At 52.4% G+C, this 14,714-nt stretch overlaps 1 protein-coding gene across 1 annotated transcript in view; it reads right to left on the bottom strand.

Annotated features, from left to right (window-relative positions):
- Nucleotides 1-14,381, bottom strand: part of NOS2 (nitric oxide synthase 2) — a 36,327-nt gene extending 21,946 nt beyond the window's left edge. The window contains 7 exon segments of the mRNA XM_021703959.2: nt 314-405; nt 1,168-1,206; nt 1,208-1,331; nt 4,666-4,814; nt 6,085-6,207; nt 6,960-7,044; nt 14,272-14,381. Of these exon segments, the coding sequence (XP_021559634.1) occupies nt 314-405; nt 1,168-1,206; nt 1,208-1,331; nt 4,666-4,814; nt 6,085-6,207; nt 6,960-7,044; nt 14,272-14,381 (722 nt within the window).
- Between the last annotated feature and the right edge of the window lie 333 nt (nt 14,382-14,714).

The following is a 14,714-nucleotide window of genomic DNA, read 5'->3' as shown; positions in this document are numbered from 1 at the left end:
GGAGCCTTGAGCTGCAAAACTAACCTCTCATCCCTTCTAAAAAGCGGGGAGCCTGACCTTGAGCAATGAAGATGTTGCTTCTTAAAGATCCCCCATCCCGTCCAAATGGTTCCAAGTCAGAAGGAAACCAAGGACATGGGCTAGGAAGAGGGGCTAAGCTCATGGAGGCTTGCCGAAGAAGCTTGTTTCTTTCTCCTTTCTCTTTCTCCCTGGCTTCTCCTGGGGAAGCCTCCCCTAAACCCATCTGCATCCTTTGGCTCAGACTCCGGGGCAGGGTGGGCCCCAGCGGCAGCCCCGGGAAAGGTGCACTCACCTGATGTTGCCGTTGTTGGTGGCATAACGCAGGTGTCTGCAGATGTGCTCGAACATTTCCTTGGCAGTGGAACAGCTCCGGGCATCAAAGACCTGCACACAGCCCACCCAGCCCAGACCATCAAGGACCGTGAGGACAGAGGTCCCAGGGTTGATCAGAAGCTACGTTATGAGGGACCGGGGGAGTGGCCTGAACGTCGCCCACCACCCAAACTCCGAGCAGAGGAGAGCGTTCTCTTCTCTGCATCAACACCTCCCGTCTCAGGTCTCCCCCGTCCAGCCTTTCTCCTGCTGTCCTGCGGGAGCCCAGGCAACCCCTCTTGGAAAGCCCTATCAAAACCCAAATCCCAAGAAAACCTGACTTTCGAGCATGTGAGTGGGGATTCCCACAGCCCTAACCTAGTGTCTCTACAACATCAGCCCATTTTACACCAGGCTCCCGGCACGTTTTCTTTCAGCCCATGTTGGTTTCACTGGCATTTCTCATCAACTTCCCTGTCCCAGCGATTTCCATATTATCCAGCAATGAATGATCCCCCAAGGTAAAGCCGCCTAGAAGGCTAGGATAAAGACAGTGTTTCCTAGGAGCCAAGGATTCAAACAGTCCTCTCTTGAGGCACCAGGGTCTCAACAGGTTCGGTTTTATGTCTGTGTTTAATGTGAGACAAAAGACCTGTTAGAAATCCTGTGCTGAAATCAGATTCTAAACTTCCCGGGGGAGCCCTACGAATCCCCATCTCATGGTCACGAACGTGAAGAGAAAACCGGGGAGTCCCTCCCGACTGCTCAGAGCCACCTGCTCAGGGCCTGCCCGCCCCCCCGTTTCCTTCCCTGCCCGGGTCTAAGGAAGGCCACCTGCAGGTTGGACCACTGGATCCTCCCGATGCAGCGGGGGGGCGTTGCGCCAGGCCTGCTTGGTAGCAAAGATGAGCTCATCCGCCGTCAGCAGATAGGTTCCTGTTGTTTCTATCTCCTTTGTTACCGCTTCCACCCTGGCCAGATGTTCCTCTATTTTTGCCCTGGGGGACAGGAAGACAGCAGGAAGATCAACAATGAGATGGCCTTAGATGGGGATTCATTCAATGCACAGAAGCAGGAACTGAGCTCCGCTACCAGGAGGGCAAGATGTCCCTGATAGAGAACCATCCCCCTCTGGGGCCGGCTTCACAGGTGTGGTACCCCAGCCCCAAGCTCAGAAGGGCTCCAGGCTTGGCTTAATGCTCTCTTGTCCCTGTCTTGAAATTCTTGAAATTCTTCATCATTTTTGAACAGGGAGCCCACATTTTCATCTCTCCACTGACTCCTGCCAGTTACCTAGCAGGTCCTGATCGTGTTGGCACCCTTGTTTCCAGGTGCTTTTTCTCCAATCCTTTTCATCTCAGCTTGGCAAGCATCTGCAAGGAGTGCAATCCTCAGACACTTGAAAGACTAGAGAAAGACCCATCAAGTCAAGTCACAGCCACGTGCTGCCTTCTGGCCACCATCCCATGGTCCAGAGATGAGCGGTCCCTCCCATGCCAGCTCCCGTGTACTGAGTACCCATTCTGAGCCAGGTACTGGGCGACGCCACTCACAGTCAGGGTCTCACTGAGTCTGTGAGGGCGGCGCTTTTGTGTCCATTTTATAGTCTGGGGTATGAAGGCTCTGGTAGGTTAAGTACCGGCCCAGGAACATAAGTGTGATAAAGAGCAGGTAGGACTCAGATTCACAGTGCCCCGATGCCAAGCCCAGCTCTTAACCTTCCACCCTCCACCCTAGGGGGGATTGCAAGCGCAGAGATGTTGAGGGCCTGCCCACGCCTCTCTGAACTGGGATGGGCGTTCAGGACCCAGCCTGCAGGGCCCCAGGGCCTATTCAGGAAGGAGCCCTCCACAGCATGGTCCAACCTCACAGACCCCTCTTGAGCGTGCCTTTTCTCAACCTCTGCCCTGCTCAGCCAGCACTCCCAGGGGAGATTTCTAAACTCTTCCTCCTCACCCCTCCCAGGCTGCAAAAATATCCCCCAGGGAGGGATTCAGTCAGAGAGGCTTTGAAACACACACACACACACACACACACACACACACACACAGAGCAACCTTGAAATTTCCAATCAACATCAAAGACAATTTGAAATGGCAACAAACAACACTATGTTTGAATTCCTGATTAAGGAGAGTGGACAACTCCGAACAGAATGGCCTTTCTATGGACGAAGAGTGTCTTGACGGCTCTTCCTTCATTAAAGAAAAAAGCTCAGGGGCGCGTGGGTGACTCAGTCGTTAAGCGTCTGCCTTTGGCTCAGATCATGATCCCGGGGTCCTGGGATCGAGCCCCGCATCGGGCTACCTGCTCCGCGGGAAGACTGCTTCTCCCTCTCCCACTCCCCCTGCTTGTGTTCCCTCTCTCGCTGTCTCTCTCTGTCAAATAAATAAATAGATAATCTTTAAAAAAAAAAGAAAAGAAAAGAAAAAAGCTCAGAGACCAAACATTTGGGGCTCTTTATCTGCAAGGACACTCCTGGCATAAGGACCTGCTGGGTGAGGTTGCTGTTGCCACACTGGGAGCCCTCCCCCCACCCCACAAACTTCTAGCAAGACTCCCCAGTCTGAGTCCAAGCACGGACACCGTAGTAATCACCAGAACACGGATACCTTGAGCCCACTCCCTGGTGTTAATATGTGACTATGTAGGAAAAGGTTCTTCTTCACATTTCCCCCCCGATTTTCCTTTAGAGTTTTATATTTTACCACTGTTTTCATAGAGTCGCACTTCCGAGGCACTACAGATGCTATAATGCCTATGAGTTCTGGAGAAAGAGTGTAGCTTTTGGCATCAGTGAACGGATCTGAACAGATTCAGCAAGTTACAGTTTCTAACTACACACTCCTTCTTTCGCTAAAGACCGAACCTGCGAGCCGTCTGCAACTCTGTGTGATCGTGGGGATGGACAGCCATTTGTCACTCACACCCCCCAGGACCTCTTGATGGGTTCAAGGTTTGGACTTGGGACTGAGAAACGGGCCTTCCATCTGTGAGAAACAAGTGGGTTTGAACACCACCAAGAGCAAGCCGGTGACTTCCCCGGGCTAACACCCACCCAGTGCCTTCCAAATGCCAGCAGGACCTCCCAGGTCCAGCTTGAAGTTGGAACCTTCAAGGTCAAAAAGCTGGATGCTAGAACACAGGTTAAAAGCAGGGGCTCTGGTGCCAAACTGCCTGGGTTCAAATCCCAGCTGTGGGACTCCCAAACTTCTGACTTCAAGCAAATTACTTCATCCGTGGGCTTCAGTTCCTGTAAAATGGGGGAGTTCCTACAGGTGTCTGTAAAATGGGGAGGATCCTAATGATACTCCTTTCATAGAGTTGTGGTGAGCATTGCTCACAAAGCACTTATGCAGGGCCCGGAACATACTTAGTGCCCAGTGAATGTCAGTATTGATACCGTGGCCCAGTGAGGCCCATCCGGAGAATTCCCAGACCCTGAAAGGCTCATTAGTCATTGACAGAGCTGACAGCCCAAGAATCTTGAACCTCCTAGCCACAAAGCACTCCTATAGAGGTTGTGGTTACATAGCAAATAGGGCAGCCAAGTCCCAACAGGTTACTCAACCCAGCTCTATATTAGAGTCGCCAGAGGAGATTTTAGGGAACACAGAGCCCTGCCCCCTCCACACTTCTTGAGATCCTGATGCCCTTGGTCCAGGGTACCCTGGCATCAGCATTTTGCAAAGTCCTCAAGTGACTCTATGCACAGCCAGGGTTGACATCAGTGGCATCCATGCCGTTAATAGTCATATATTTTATGAAACCCAGGAATACAGAACCCCACAGAGTTCAGTGCAAAGAGCATGACCTGCCCTCTCCAAGTCAGACGGCATGGATTCTAGCTGGGACTGGGCTTCCCTGTTCACCCTTGATGGAGAAGGGTTTGACCAGGTGGTCCCCGAAGTCCTTTCTCTTTCAAACATTTCATAATGAAAGGGTACATATCAGCTCATTGTCAAGGTTACTCAGTGCTAAGATGCTGTTCTAAGCCAGGTTCTATTCTCACTCCATTTTTACAGATGAGGAAGTTGAGGTGCAGAGAGGGTGAGCAGATTCCCCAAGGATACAAAGCTGGTTACTGGTGCAGCCAGGATTCAAAGTCAAACAGCTACACTCCTGGCCCACACTTTTAACCACTATTGCTATGCCTCTTTTTCTTACGATTATGAGAACTGACTCTGGTCTTTCCCCTCGGAAAACTGTACTTGAGCCCTGGCTCCATTGTGAATCTGGGAAGGGAAAGGGCCTGGGGTCAGAGGGAAATGATGGGACACCGAAGAGCTTGGGGAAAGGGGGCCGTAGCGATCCAGCCCAAGTGAGACTTACTCTTTGAAGGAGCTGTAATAGTGGTTGACAAATTCAATAGCTTGAGGTAGGAGCTCGTCTGGGGGGGTAGGCTTGTCCCTGGGTCCTCTGGTCAAACTTTTGGGGTTCATGATGGCTCCCAGACAAGACTTGGACTTGCAAGCAAGATACTGGGAAGAGAGAGACAGGAGGTGAGGGGGCTGCTGGACCCCTCAGGAAGGTGTTGATGGGGGTCCTCCTTCTGGGCCAACTCTCCTAGCCACCTCCTTCCACTCCAGCTGTTCCAGCTCCCTGCTGCCCCTCTCCACCCCTGTGGCACCTCCTCCTTGGGGTCCACCAAGCTTTCTCACCATGCACATCTCCTTTCCTCTACTGGCTGACCCAAGTGGGTATGAGCCAGGGTTATTCCCACCACCTTGGGCTCAGTCTCTGACTCTGCTCCCCGACCAGACTCAGACACAGGGCCAAGTCAACAGCTTGATCTCTGGGAATATCTCAACTACCTTCTCATTTAAAGAGGCTGATGTGGCTCCTGGGAACACACTTTTGGTATTCAGCCAAAATGAACCGAAAGGAGAGGATACAAATCCTAAAGTCAGAGGATGGCACAGAAAAAATGCTGGAAGGAAGTACACCCAAATGTTAACTGTGGTAATTTTTAGAAAGTATGGGAAATCCTTCCGCTTTCAAGGTCTTGAAATTTTCAATTCCTTTCTACTTTACAATCAGAACGCTTTCTATAGTTAGAATAAGACACTTAGGAGAAGGAGCCTTGAAGGACACTAACTCCAACTACTCACTAGCTGCTTGAACTCCTCTCCAATTTCCCTATCAAATAGCACTTGAATCCTTCTAGTGACAGGGAGTTCGCTATCTCCTGATGTAGCTCAGTCCAGCTTTGGGCAGTTCTGTTAGAAAATTCTCCCTGGGGGCGCCTGGGTGGCTCAGTCGGTTAAGCATCTGCCTTCGGCTCAGGTCATGACCCCAGGGTCCTGGGATCAAGCTCCGCATCGGGCTCCCTGCTCAGTGGGGAGCCTACTTCTCTCTCTCCCTCTGCTGCTCCCCCTGCTTGTGCATGCATGCTCTCTCTCTCTAATAAATATATAAAATCTTAAAAAAAAAAAAGAAGAAAGAAAGAAAAAGAAAAACAAATTCTCCCTGTTACTATGCGGTCTCTCTAAAAAAGACTGAATTTCTTCCTGTGATCCTTTATCCCATCTCCTGGACTATCCAGCAGCCATCAGGGGACTACTAGGGGGCTGACATCATCTACATCCTTCTGTTATTTGTGCGGACCACTGGCCTCTGTTCCCAGCACCCTGTGCCCAAGCAGATTACTGTCTGGTTTGCCCAGGGCGACATCATTTGATCTACTAAAGGCCTGAGTGGCTTCCCCAGCTTGGGACAAAGGTGGTTCTCCCTGAGCCACAGACTTCTCACCCCTTTGGCCTTGTGGTGAAGTGTGTCTTGGAAGGTCATCCCACTGCCCCAGTTTTTGATCCTCACATGTCGCGGGCAGACCGATGGGGGCGCATCCAGTTTGATCAGGGATTCTGGAGACGTCTAAGAGGGGGAAAACACCAAGGATTTACAAATGCCTCCACCCTGGGGCCCCACAGGTCTCCCCTGGGCCCTATTTTGGCTTGGGGTGGGGGGCTATGGGCAGGGACCCAGGTCAGGATGTGGCTCTGTGTCCCTCCTCCTTTCCCGGCAGCCTGGACACCTGGGCCTGTGCCTGCTAAGAGCTCCAGGTGCCTGGGCCACGGGCCAGGCTTCTCTCCTCACCCAAGACCCTGCCAAATGCTCCCTCAGTAGAATTGCAACAGGAGGGACTGAGGTTAGATTCAAGGCGGACTATCGTCACAGCCAGTACTACAGAGAACAGAAATCAGGACAAGGAAGAAGATACCACTGCTTTCCCTGGAGTTATTGAAGAATATGGAAACCATCTTCTATCCCACCTCCCACCCATTTCTCTGTCCACTTCTCTGGAACGCTAAGGTCCAAAGCTCTTAGGAAAGATGGAACCTGGGGGCTAGAGGCTGGGGGCTGGGACTGGGGCTTAGCTGCTGAGTCCAGGATTACGTTGGGGTGTCCCACCCCTGGCTCCATGAATGGCCGGCCCACCCTGGCAAGCGATCCAGGGGCCATAGCACCACGGGGGCCACTATTCCTGCTCACCATGGATCATCCCACTCTCCCAAGGCCCTTCCTCACCCCTACCTGTGCCCCTGGGGGTCCCCACCAGGCTGCTCAGCCTACATCTGCCTGGGCGAGGGAGGAAGGGGCTTCCCACACCCGTGTGACTCACTGACCTTGACCGTCCCTGTGAGGGACTGGGGGGACTCATTCCGGTGCTTGCCGAGGCCATGATACTTGGGGTCATCCTGTGTCACTAGACTGTAAAAGGAAACAACCAGCATGAGTTAGAGTATCTAAGGGCAGAGAGGGATCTTGGAGCCCCGCCTGCCAAGCCCCCATATGATGGGTGGGGGAACTGAGGCTCAGAGGGTGGGAGTGAATTTCTCAGCTGCTAGTCAGGAGGATGTGTGTATGTGGTGGGGGACGCAGCCAGTCAGACCCAATCTCCCCACCATCATCACCCTCCTTCCTCCTCCTCTTCTCTTGCCTTCCCCCTACAAAGCGGGGAGCTAAGCCAGAGCTAGCTGCCCAAACGGTGATCCACAGAAGCTCTGGGAAGATGCCCCCCTCAAAAGCCAAGTACAAATGTGGGAAGAGACTAGGTGCACAGAGAATGGATCCTTCAACCCTGCCCTCCCAGGCCAGCAGCACTGCCCACTACCCACTTGTCTGGGGGGACTTGGGCTTTTTATGTAAAGCCCCTGATTTATCTTGGTTTATTTATTTATTCTAAATTGTTATTATTTACAGTAAATGTTAAGCATACACAAGTAGAAAGAATGCTGTAATAAATCCCCATGGGCCCTTCACTCAGATTCAACCCCACCCAATTGCCAATCTCATTTGAACTCTACTCTCCCAGCGTCTGCTATCATTTCAAAGCAAATCTGAAACATCATGTCATTCAAAAATATCTCAGTAAGGATATCTGGAAGTCAAGGACTCTTTTAAAAAATATGTTGCTTATATTTATTTTATTTTAAAAATATTTTATTTATTTATTTGACAGAGAGAGAGAACGAGCGGGGGGGGGGGGAGTGGGAGCGGGAGAAGCAGGCCCCCTGCCGAGCAGGGAGCCCGATGCAGGGCTCAATCCCAGGACCCTGGGATCATGACCTGAGCTGAAGGCAGATGCTTAACTGACTGAGCCACCCGGGCACCCTCTCATTTTCCACTTTATACATATTTGTAATGTGTTAGAATGTGAAGAATGAGCATGTATTACTTTAATTATTGGGAAAAGTAATGACTACATATTTAAATTAACATTATATAATTAACTACATACTTTAATAGCACTACATGATTTATAACTATAAAGAGATAGTGTCTCTTGAAGAGAACCTAAGTATGCATCAGAAAGCAACGTCTATCTGAATGGAGTGATTCAACAGCCTTGTGAAGGACCTTCCATGTGACCATCTGCCATCACCCCGCTGGTCCGAACTGGGGGCCCCGCCAGAAAAAAGCCAAAATAGGGTCATCTGTACAGTCAGAACAGGTACATCATAGCTGAGCGATCATCACGGGGCTCCTTAAATCGGAAGATGCTTTGAGGCTGGGGTCCTCAGTGAGGCAATGCCTCGCTGCTCTTGATCTTTTGCCTTCACCCCTCACCCCCACGTCCACAATGCTTGTTCTTGCTTCCTTTTTCTTACTTGTGGCCACAGGACTGGAGAATTTGAGAAGCGTACTGGTACACAGTAACGTTTAGATGGAGAAACACTGTCTGCACACTTCACATAACTACTGCCCGCAAATATTAAAAAGCTACCTGAAAATCCACTCTACAGAGGGTCCACAGTCCGCCTGAACCCATTGCCTATGGCTGCATATTTAGGTTGTGTCCAGTTTCTCCACTATTATAAATAATGCCTCAAACTGTGTACATGGTCTGATGCCGTGTGTGTGCGTGCACGTGCATGTGCAAGCATAGAAAAACACCTGGGGGAGATGCCAGTAAATATTAACAGTGACCAGCATTAAATGATGACAGCATGGGCGATCTGAATTCTCCTTTATAGGTTTCTGCATTTTCCAACTTTAACTATGACCATGCATTCCTTCATAATCAGGAATCTTTTTTTTTTTTTTTAATTTGAAAAGCGAATAAACAAAGCTATGCACAGTCCCCTTCTCCCCCAGGTAGCTAATTTCTTTGGGCAAGCTGCTGAGAGACGGGAGAGCTGGAAGCCAGGTGAGCATACTAAGGATCTGGATACTTGTCGCCCAATTACTGCCATTTGGCTAAATCCACAGCTATGCTCAGCCCTGTGTGGTCCTTCGTGGGAGCAGTGGACCCTTAAAAACCTTCCATCAGAAAGAGTGCTGGAGTGTGGTGCTTAGACCCAGGAACTATCCACAAGCCTCGGATGACTGAGGATGGCTGAGGTCGGAGCTGCGGTCTGCGGCTTGTTTGTGGTAACGGGGGTCCTGACTTCCCTTGCAGTTCCCACTCCTGACCACCGCCACTGCGTACACGGGGAGGGGGGCGCTCTGGGAAATGGGTCTAATTCGTAAAACAAGAACCTCTCTGCTCTCTTAATCCTATCTGTCCTAAAGGGTGCAGCAGCCCCAGTGCTGAAACATCCAGAAAGTTCCCAAATGCTGAAACATCCCTGATTCCTACTCCTGCCCGCATAGACGCCTCTCCTGGGAGCACGCGGGCTTTCCCTGGGTCGTTTGTGCCTACTGAACTGAGACCTCTGATGCGTTCTAAACGAGGAAAACACTTGATTTAAGTAAATCCGCATCGGAATCCTTCCATCCCTCATACTTTGACGGAAACCCGAGACTCGCAGCGGGTCAGTGCCGCGCGCCCGGGGGTTCGAGCCCGGTCCCGGCGCCGAGCCGCCCGCCACCCTCCCAAGGCGGACCCGGCCCGGCGGGAGTACCTGGCTCGGCGGGGGCCGCAGACGGGCTGCGGCCGCAGGATCCTGCGCAGGAGCCGGCAGAGCCGGGGCCGGACGGCCTCGCACGCAGCGCCCAGCCCCTCGCGCATGGCGCCGGCGCGGGCACAGCTCCCAGGGCGCCCCTCCCCGGGCCGCCCCGGCCCCTTTATCGCCGCGGGACCCCGCAGCCCCCGCCCCGGGGCGGAGCGAGCCGGGGGAGCGGCCCCACCCCGGGCTTCACCCTGCGCCTGGCCCCGGGGCCTGACGGTCGCCCCGCGCCTCCGCTTTCCGGGCTGCGTCCCCTGGCCCTCTACACCCCTCGGCGTCCGCAGGGATGTCGGCCTTTGGCGCGCCCCTGGACCATCTCCGGGCCAAGATCACCGGCCTCCGCGGCCGGCCTCGGCTTTGTTTATCCTTGTGAAATAACAGCAAGGTTTATAAGGATTCCCACTATACTTCGAGTTTAGAAAGCCAACTTTCCTGTTATTTCATCCACCCCTTGCTAAACCCAGTCCAAAAGGCGGTTCTGTATTGTTTCCTCGTGACTGAGAAGGCAGCTGGGGGCCCAGAGAAGTTAAGGATCTTGCCCCAGACCACACGGCAGCCCCCAGGCCACATCTCAAGCTCTCTTATCTCACAGGGCTGCCCCGAGGCGTGCTATTTCTCTTCTGCATCTTCTGTGTGGTGCCAGGTAGGAAGCCAAAGGAAGCGCAGGGCTGGAGTAAGGTTTAGCGGGAGACATGGTGGGATCCGGGGTCCTGGCCCTTGCTACTTGAAAGGCACGGTGCCTCCCGACTTTGCTCCATCTGAGTTGCTCCCAACACTGGAAGCAGGATAACCTCTAGGGTCCAGGCAGGGACAGAACAGTAGCCCTCAACCTCAGAGTACAGGCGGCCCTCCTGCATGTACTCCACTATATTTAATCCCAAAGCCGAATTAAAGTGGAATGAAAGAGGGTACCTATTTATTCTGAGCCGACTGCAGCCTGGCTAGCAACACGCAGCTCAACCTTGTTCAGAATGCCATGTATCTTCACCTGGGTGTTCCCACAGTTACCTTTGCTCTAAAACACACACGCACACACACGCATGCACGCACACACGCACACACCCCATGCTCACTTTCTAATCATTTGTTTACATAAAATAGAGAACCATGAGTCACATATAATAGGTTCTTGGTCTCATTACATCTGAACAGATTTGAAAATTCCTTTTTAAAATCAAAATATATTAATTGGCTCCATTGCCTTCAGGCTAAAATCCCCTTTGTACTGCTACTTCCTTTTCCAGGAACATCCTCCCCACCCCACCCTCCTCACTGTATGATAGCAGTCCAGCTGGGCCTCCCTCCTCCCCAAGGCCTTCTCCCGTTCCACTGCTCCCCACACTACCACCAGGCCAGGCCCCCTGCGGTCTCGGCAGAAGAGATTCTGGTGCACCCGCGTTGTCTTCTAACCTCATGTCTATCTCTCTGCCTGCCCCACCTCTGCAGCCATATAGAAAGCTCTTTTAACATCCCATTCTGCCTGTACGCCTACCGAAGCAGAGGAAGGCACCGTTTCCCCCATCCATTCCCTCCCTGACAGCAGGAATTCTGTCTCTTTTCTTGGTCCCTTTCTCAGCCCATAGTAGGCCCTCAGGGAGAGCCCGCTGAGTGTAGAGGTTACTATTTTGGACTTGGTTCAAACCTCAACTCTACCACTTCCCAGGCGCCGAGCTTGAGTAAGTAAGTCCCTCAACCTTGTAAAGTAAGGGAAGTAATAGTTCCTCTGCCTCAACACTGACACCATAATAAGGACTTTATAAGCCTTGTTATTTTTAGCTGCTGTGTATGCAGCTAGTAAATGACTCAACTTATTGTTTGTTTAATTGCTAGACAGAAGGGCTTCACGGCCATCTCTGAAACCCCCAGCACCATGCCAGGTAAGTAGCCCTCGGCGAATAATTGTTCATGGGCCGGGACATGCCCAGGACCGTGAAGTGGCAGCTTGATGTAGTGGTTATAAGCCAGACTGCTGGGTTTGGCTCCTGGCTCTGTCACTTTGCCAACTGCGAGATCTTAAAAATTACTTAAATCTGGGGCGCCTGGGTGGCTCAGTTGGTTAAGCGGCTGCCTTCGGCTCAGGTCGTGATCCTGGAGTCCCGGGATCGAGTCCCGCATCGGGCTCCCTGCTCGGCGGGGAGTCTGCTTCTCCCTCTCCCGCTCCCCCCTCTTGTGCTCTCTCTCTCTCAAAATAAAAATAAATAAAATCTTCAAAAAAAAAAAAAAAATTACTTAAATCTTCTAGGCTCCAGTGTCCTCATGCTATGGTGAGAGAATAACAAAAACTCCTTCCTCACGAATTGTTAGGAGGATAAATGAATTAAGGCACGATGTTTTCTCTCCAGCGCCTCTAATACCTGTGTGAGTCCTCCCACCAGCTCACCCCAGCTTAAGAAGATGAGTCAGCTAGTTTGCCTCAAGTCAACCTACAGTTCAGGTTTCCTGAATGGTCCCAAACCACAGGTCAGGAATAACTGTCAGTGCTGGTGGAAGGTGTGGGACTCAGGGCTCAAGGCTGTAGGCCAGGCGGATTCGGGGTGATCTCAAAAGATGGGGGGTGGGGTGGGCCGAGTGGTTCTGGATGAGTGGAGGGAGGCGCGTGCTATGTATGGGCTCTGGGGAAATGGGCAGGTGGGATGCCCCCCTTCCCATCTGGGAGGGGTGATCATACAGAATGCCACAGTCAAGTCTCAATGTGGTGACAGGCCATGGGGAGCCACTGCATACTCTAGAGCAGGAGCATGGCTTGCTAGAAGTCAAGGTGGAGTAAGAGAGGTCAGAGCCAGTGTGAGGGGCTGCAGCTGGGAAGTGAAGAGAAGGAAAGGACGCATGATTTGGTGACCTCCTGAGACCGTGGGAGGAGTAAGGAAGTCTGCCCCATTCGCCTGAAGCACCAGGAGGACACCTAGAGGCTCTCCAGCCCTGCGCTCTCACCTCTCGGTCTCGTGGCCGCCACAGCTCAGACTGCCTGGTTTCCAGAACGCCCTCCTCCAGGTCCAGCCACACCCACACGGGGACTGCCTTGCTCAAGAATCTGCAGTGGCTCCCTGCCTCGCCTCTCCTATGGTGGCCCCCCAAGCACAGTCATGCTTGCTTCTGTCTCTGAGGGTTTGCCACCCCCCCCGCCCCCTTCCTGGAATGTCTTGGCTACTTGTCTTCATCCCTCTGCCCCACATTCTACCCTCTCTTCAGGCCCACGGAGCCCACCTCACTTCTGGGAAGCCCTGAGAGGGGAACCTGTTTAACATTGCTCAGCCTCGTCCTCGCTGACCTCAGCAAGAGCAGTGACAGCTGCTGCCGATGCCATTTATGGAGCATTTCCTCTCTGCCAGGCACGGGGTGAAGTTGTTTACATATGAAAACTCATTGAATTCTTACCATGACCCCAGGAAATAGGCCTTCCTGCCGCCTTCTTGCAGATGAGGAAACCGAGGCTCGGCGGCTAGGGGACTTGCCAAAGGCCACAGGACTAATAAGTGGCAAAGCCACCTGCTTATCTCCAAGCCCCTGCTCTTAAACTTGCTGCTTTTCTGCAGCCTCTGGCAGGTGCGGTCAGGGTGGCCCTGCTGCCCACCGGAGTCCACGGGAAAGCTTTCTGGGGCTGTGGGGCTCGAGGGCAGTCCTGTGCAGACTGGGGCTTTGTTCTGATTTATAGGATCATGTTATTGCAGATTGACTGGGGGCGGGTGGGGGCGTGCGTGAGGAAATCAATGACCAGTCATGTGACCTGGGGGAAGTCACTCGCCTCTTAGGGCTTCTATTTCCTCATCTGTAAAATGAGACGATAACTCACACTTCACAGAGCCGCTGTGGGGATCAGGTGAGAGGCAATGCAGGTGAAGTGCCCCATATAATCTTGGCACGGAGTTACTCAGTAACTCGGGGCGCCCGGTCAATGATAATGACCCTAACATTAATTGAGTTATGCTATGTATGGGCAACTCTGCCAAGTCCTCTCTATGCACAGTCTCGTTTCATCCTCAACATACTATGGGGCGGGTCCCTTGGGTGTCCTCATACTATGTCTGAGCATCAGGGAGGTTAAGTTGCCCTAGGTCACACAGCTGGTGAGAGACAGCCCAGGGCCAGCTCGTGCAGCCTGGCACAAGGCTTGCCTAACATCCTGGTACTCTACGCCAGGTTGATACTCAAAATATCAAACTATTCATGAGGCATACACACCAGTGAATCCGAACTAACGTCAGCCAGGAGGCTGCCCTGGTTCTAACCACTGACCCCCACTGCCTCCCATTCTCAGGTCAGATATTCCATATTCCCTTCCTGTCTTCTTCCCCCAGAGACTCCAGAATCCTCGAGGGGCAGGACTCCGCCATGTCCCTTCCTTCTTCACATAGTATCAGGCGCAACGAGGTGTCCACGAAACAGTGGCTGCGCTAAATTCCAACAGGGACATCCAAGAAGCTACCGGCGAGAACAGATCTCCAGTGAGAAGCGAGAGTCAGGGAGAGGAATTCTGAGCTGGCGGCGCAGAGCAGGGAAGGGGAGCCCGGGGGAGACGAGCGGTTGGTGGCGGCAGGCCAAAGCTTACCTGGAGGGGACCTGGCTGGCTTTCCCCACATTGTTGTTGATGTCTGTTTCCTTGGTCAAGTCGAACCGGTAGGCTCTGGCCTTGAACAAGAACTGCCAGGGACAGGCCATCTCTACGGCTTTGCAGAGCTGGTCACTTGTCTGGATTTAAACTCCAAGGTTCTTCACTGTGGGGCTGACGAAGGGGAAGGAGATGGTGTCAGGTTAGGAAGAGTTTGCAGAACCGAGCCTCCTCGATATGGTTAGTTTATTACAGAATCAGTACAAGAGCTGACATAAACAGTCTTAAACACGCACTTCATCCCTGCTTGCAACCTCTGTTCCTATTTTGAGATTGGATTTAGGAATCCATGGACATGGGTTTTAATTTGACAAAGCCACATAACAATCTAAAGGAAAGACACTGAACCGCATAGCTCAACGAGGACAAAGCACGTACCCTTT

The sequence above is a fragment of the Neomonachus schauinslandi genome, chromosome 15 (genome assembly GCF_002201575.2).
Source record: "Neomonachus schauinslandi chromosome 15, ASM220157v2, whole genome shotgun sequence".
Lineage (NCBI taxonomy): Eukaryota > Metazoa > Chordata > Mammalia > Carnivora > Phocidae > Neomonachus > Neomonachus schauinslandi.
Note: the sequence above shows the minus strand (reverse complement) of the source record. Positions and strands in the feature narration are given on the sequence as shown.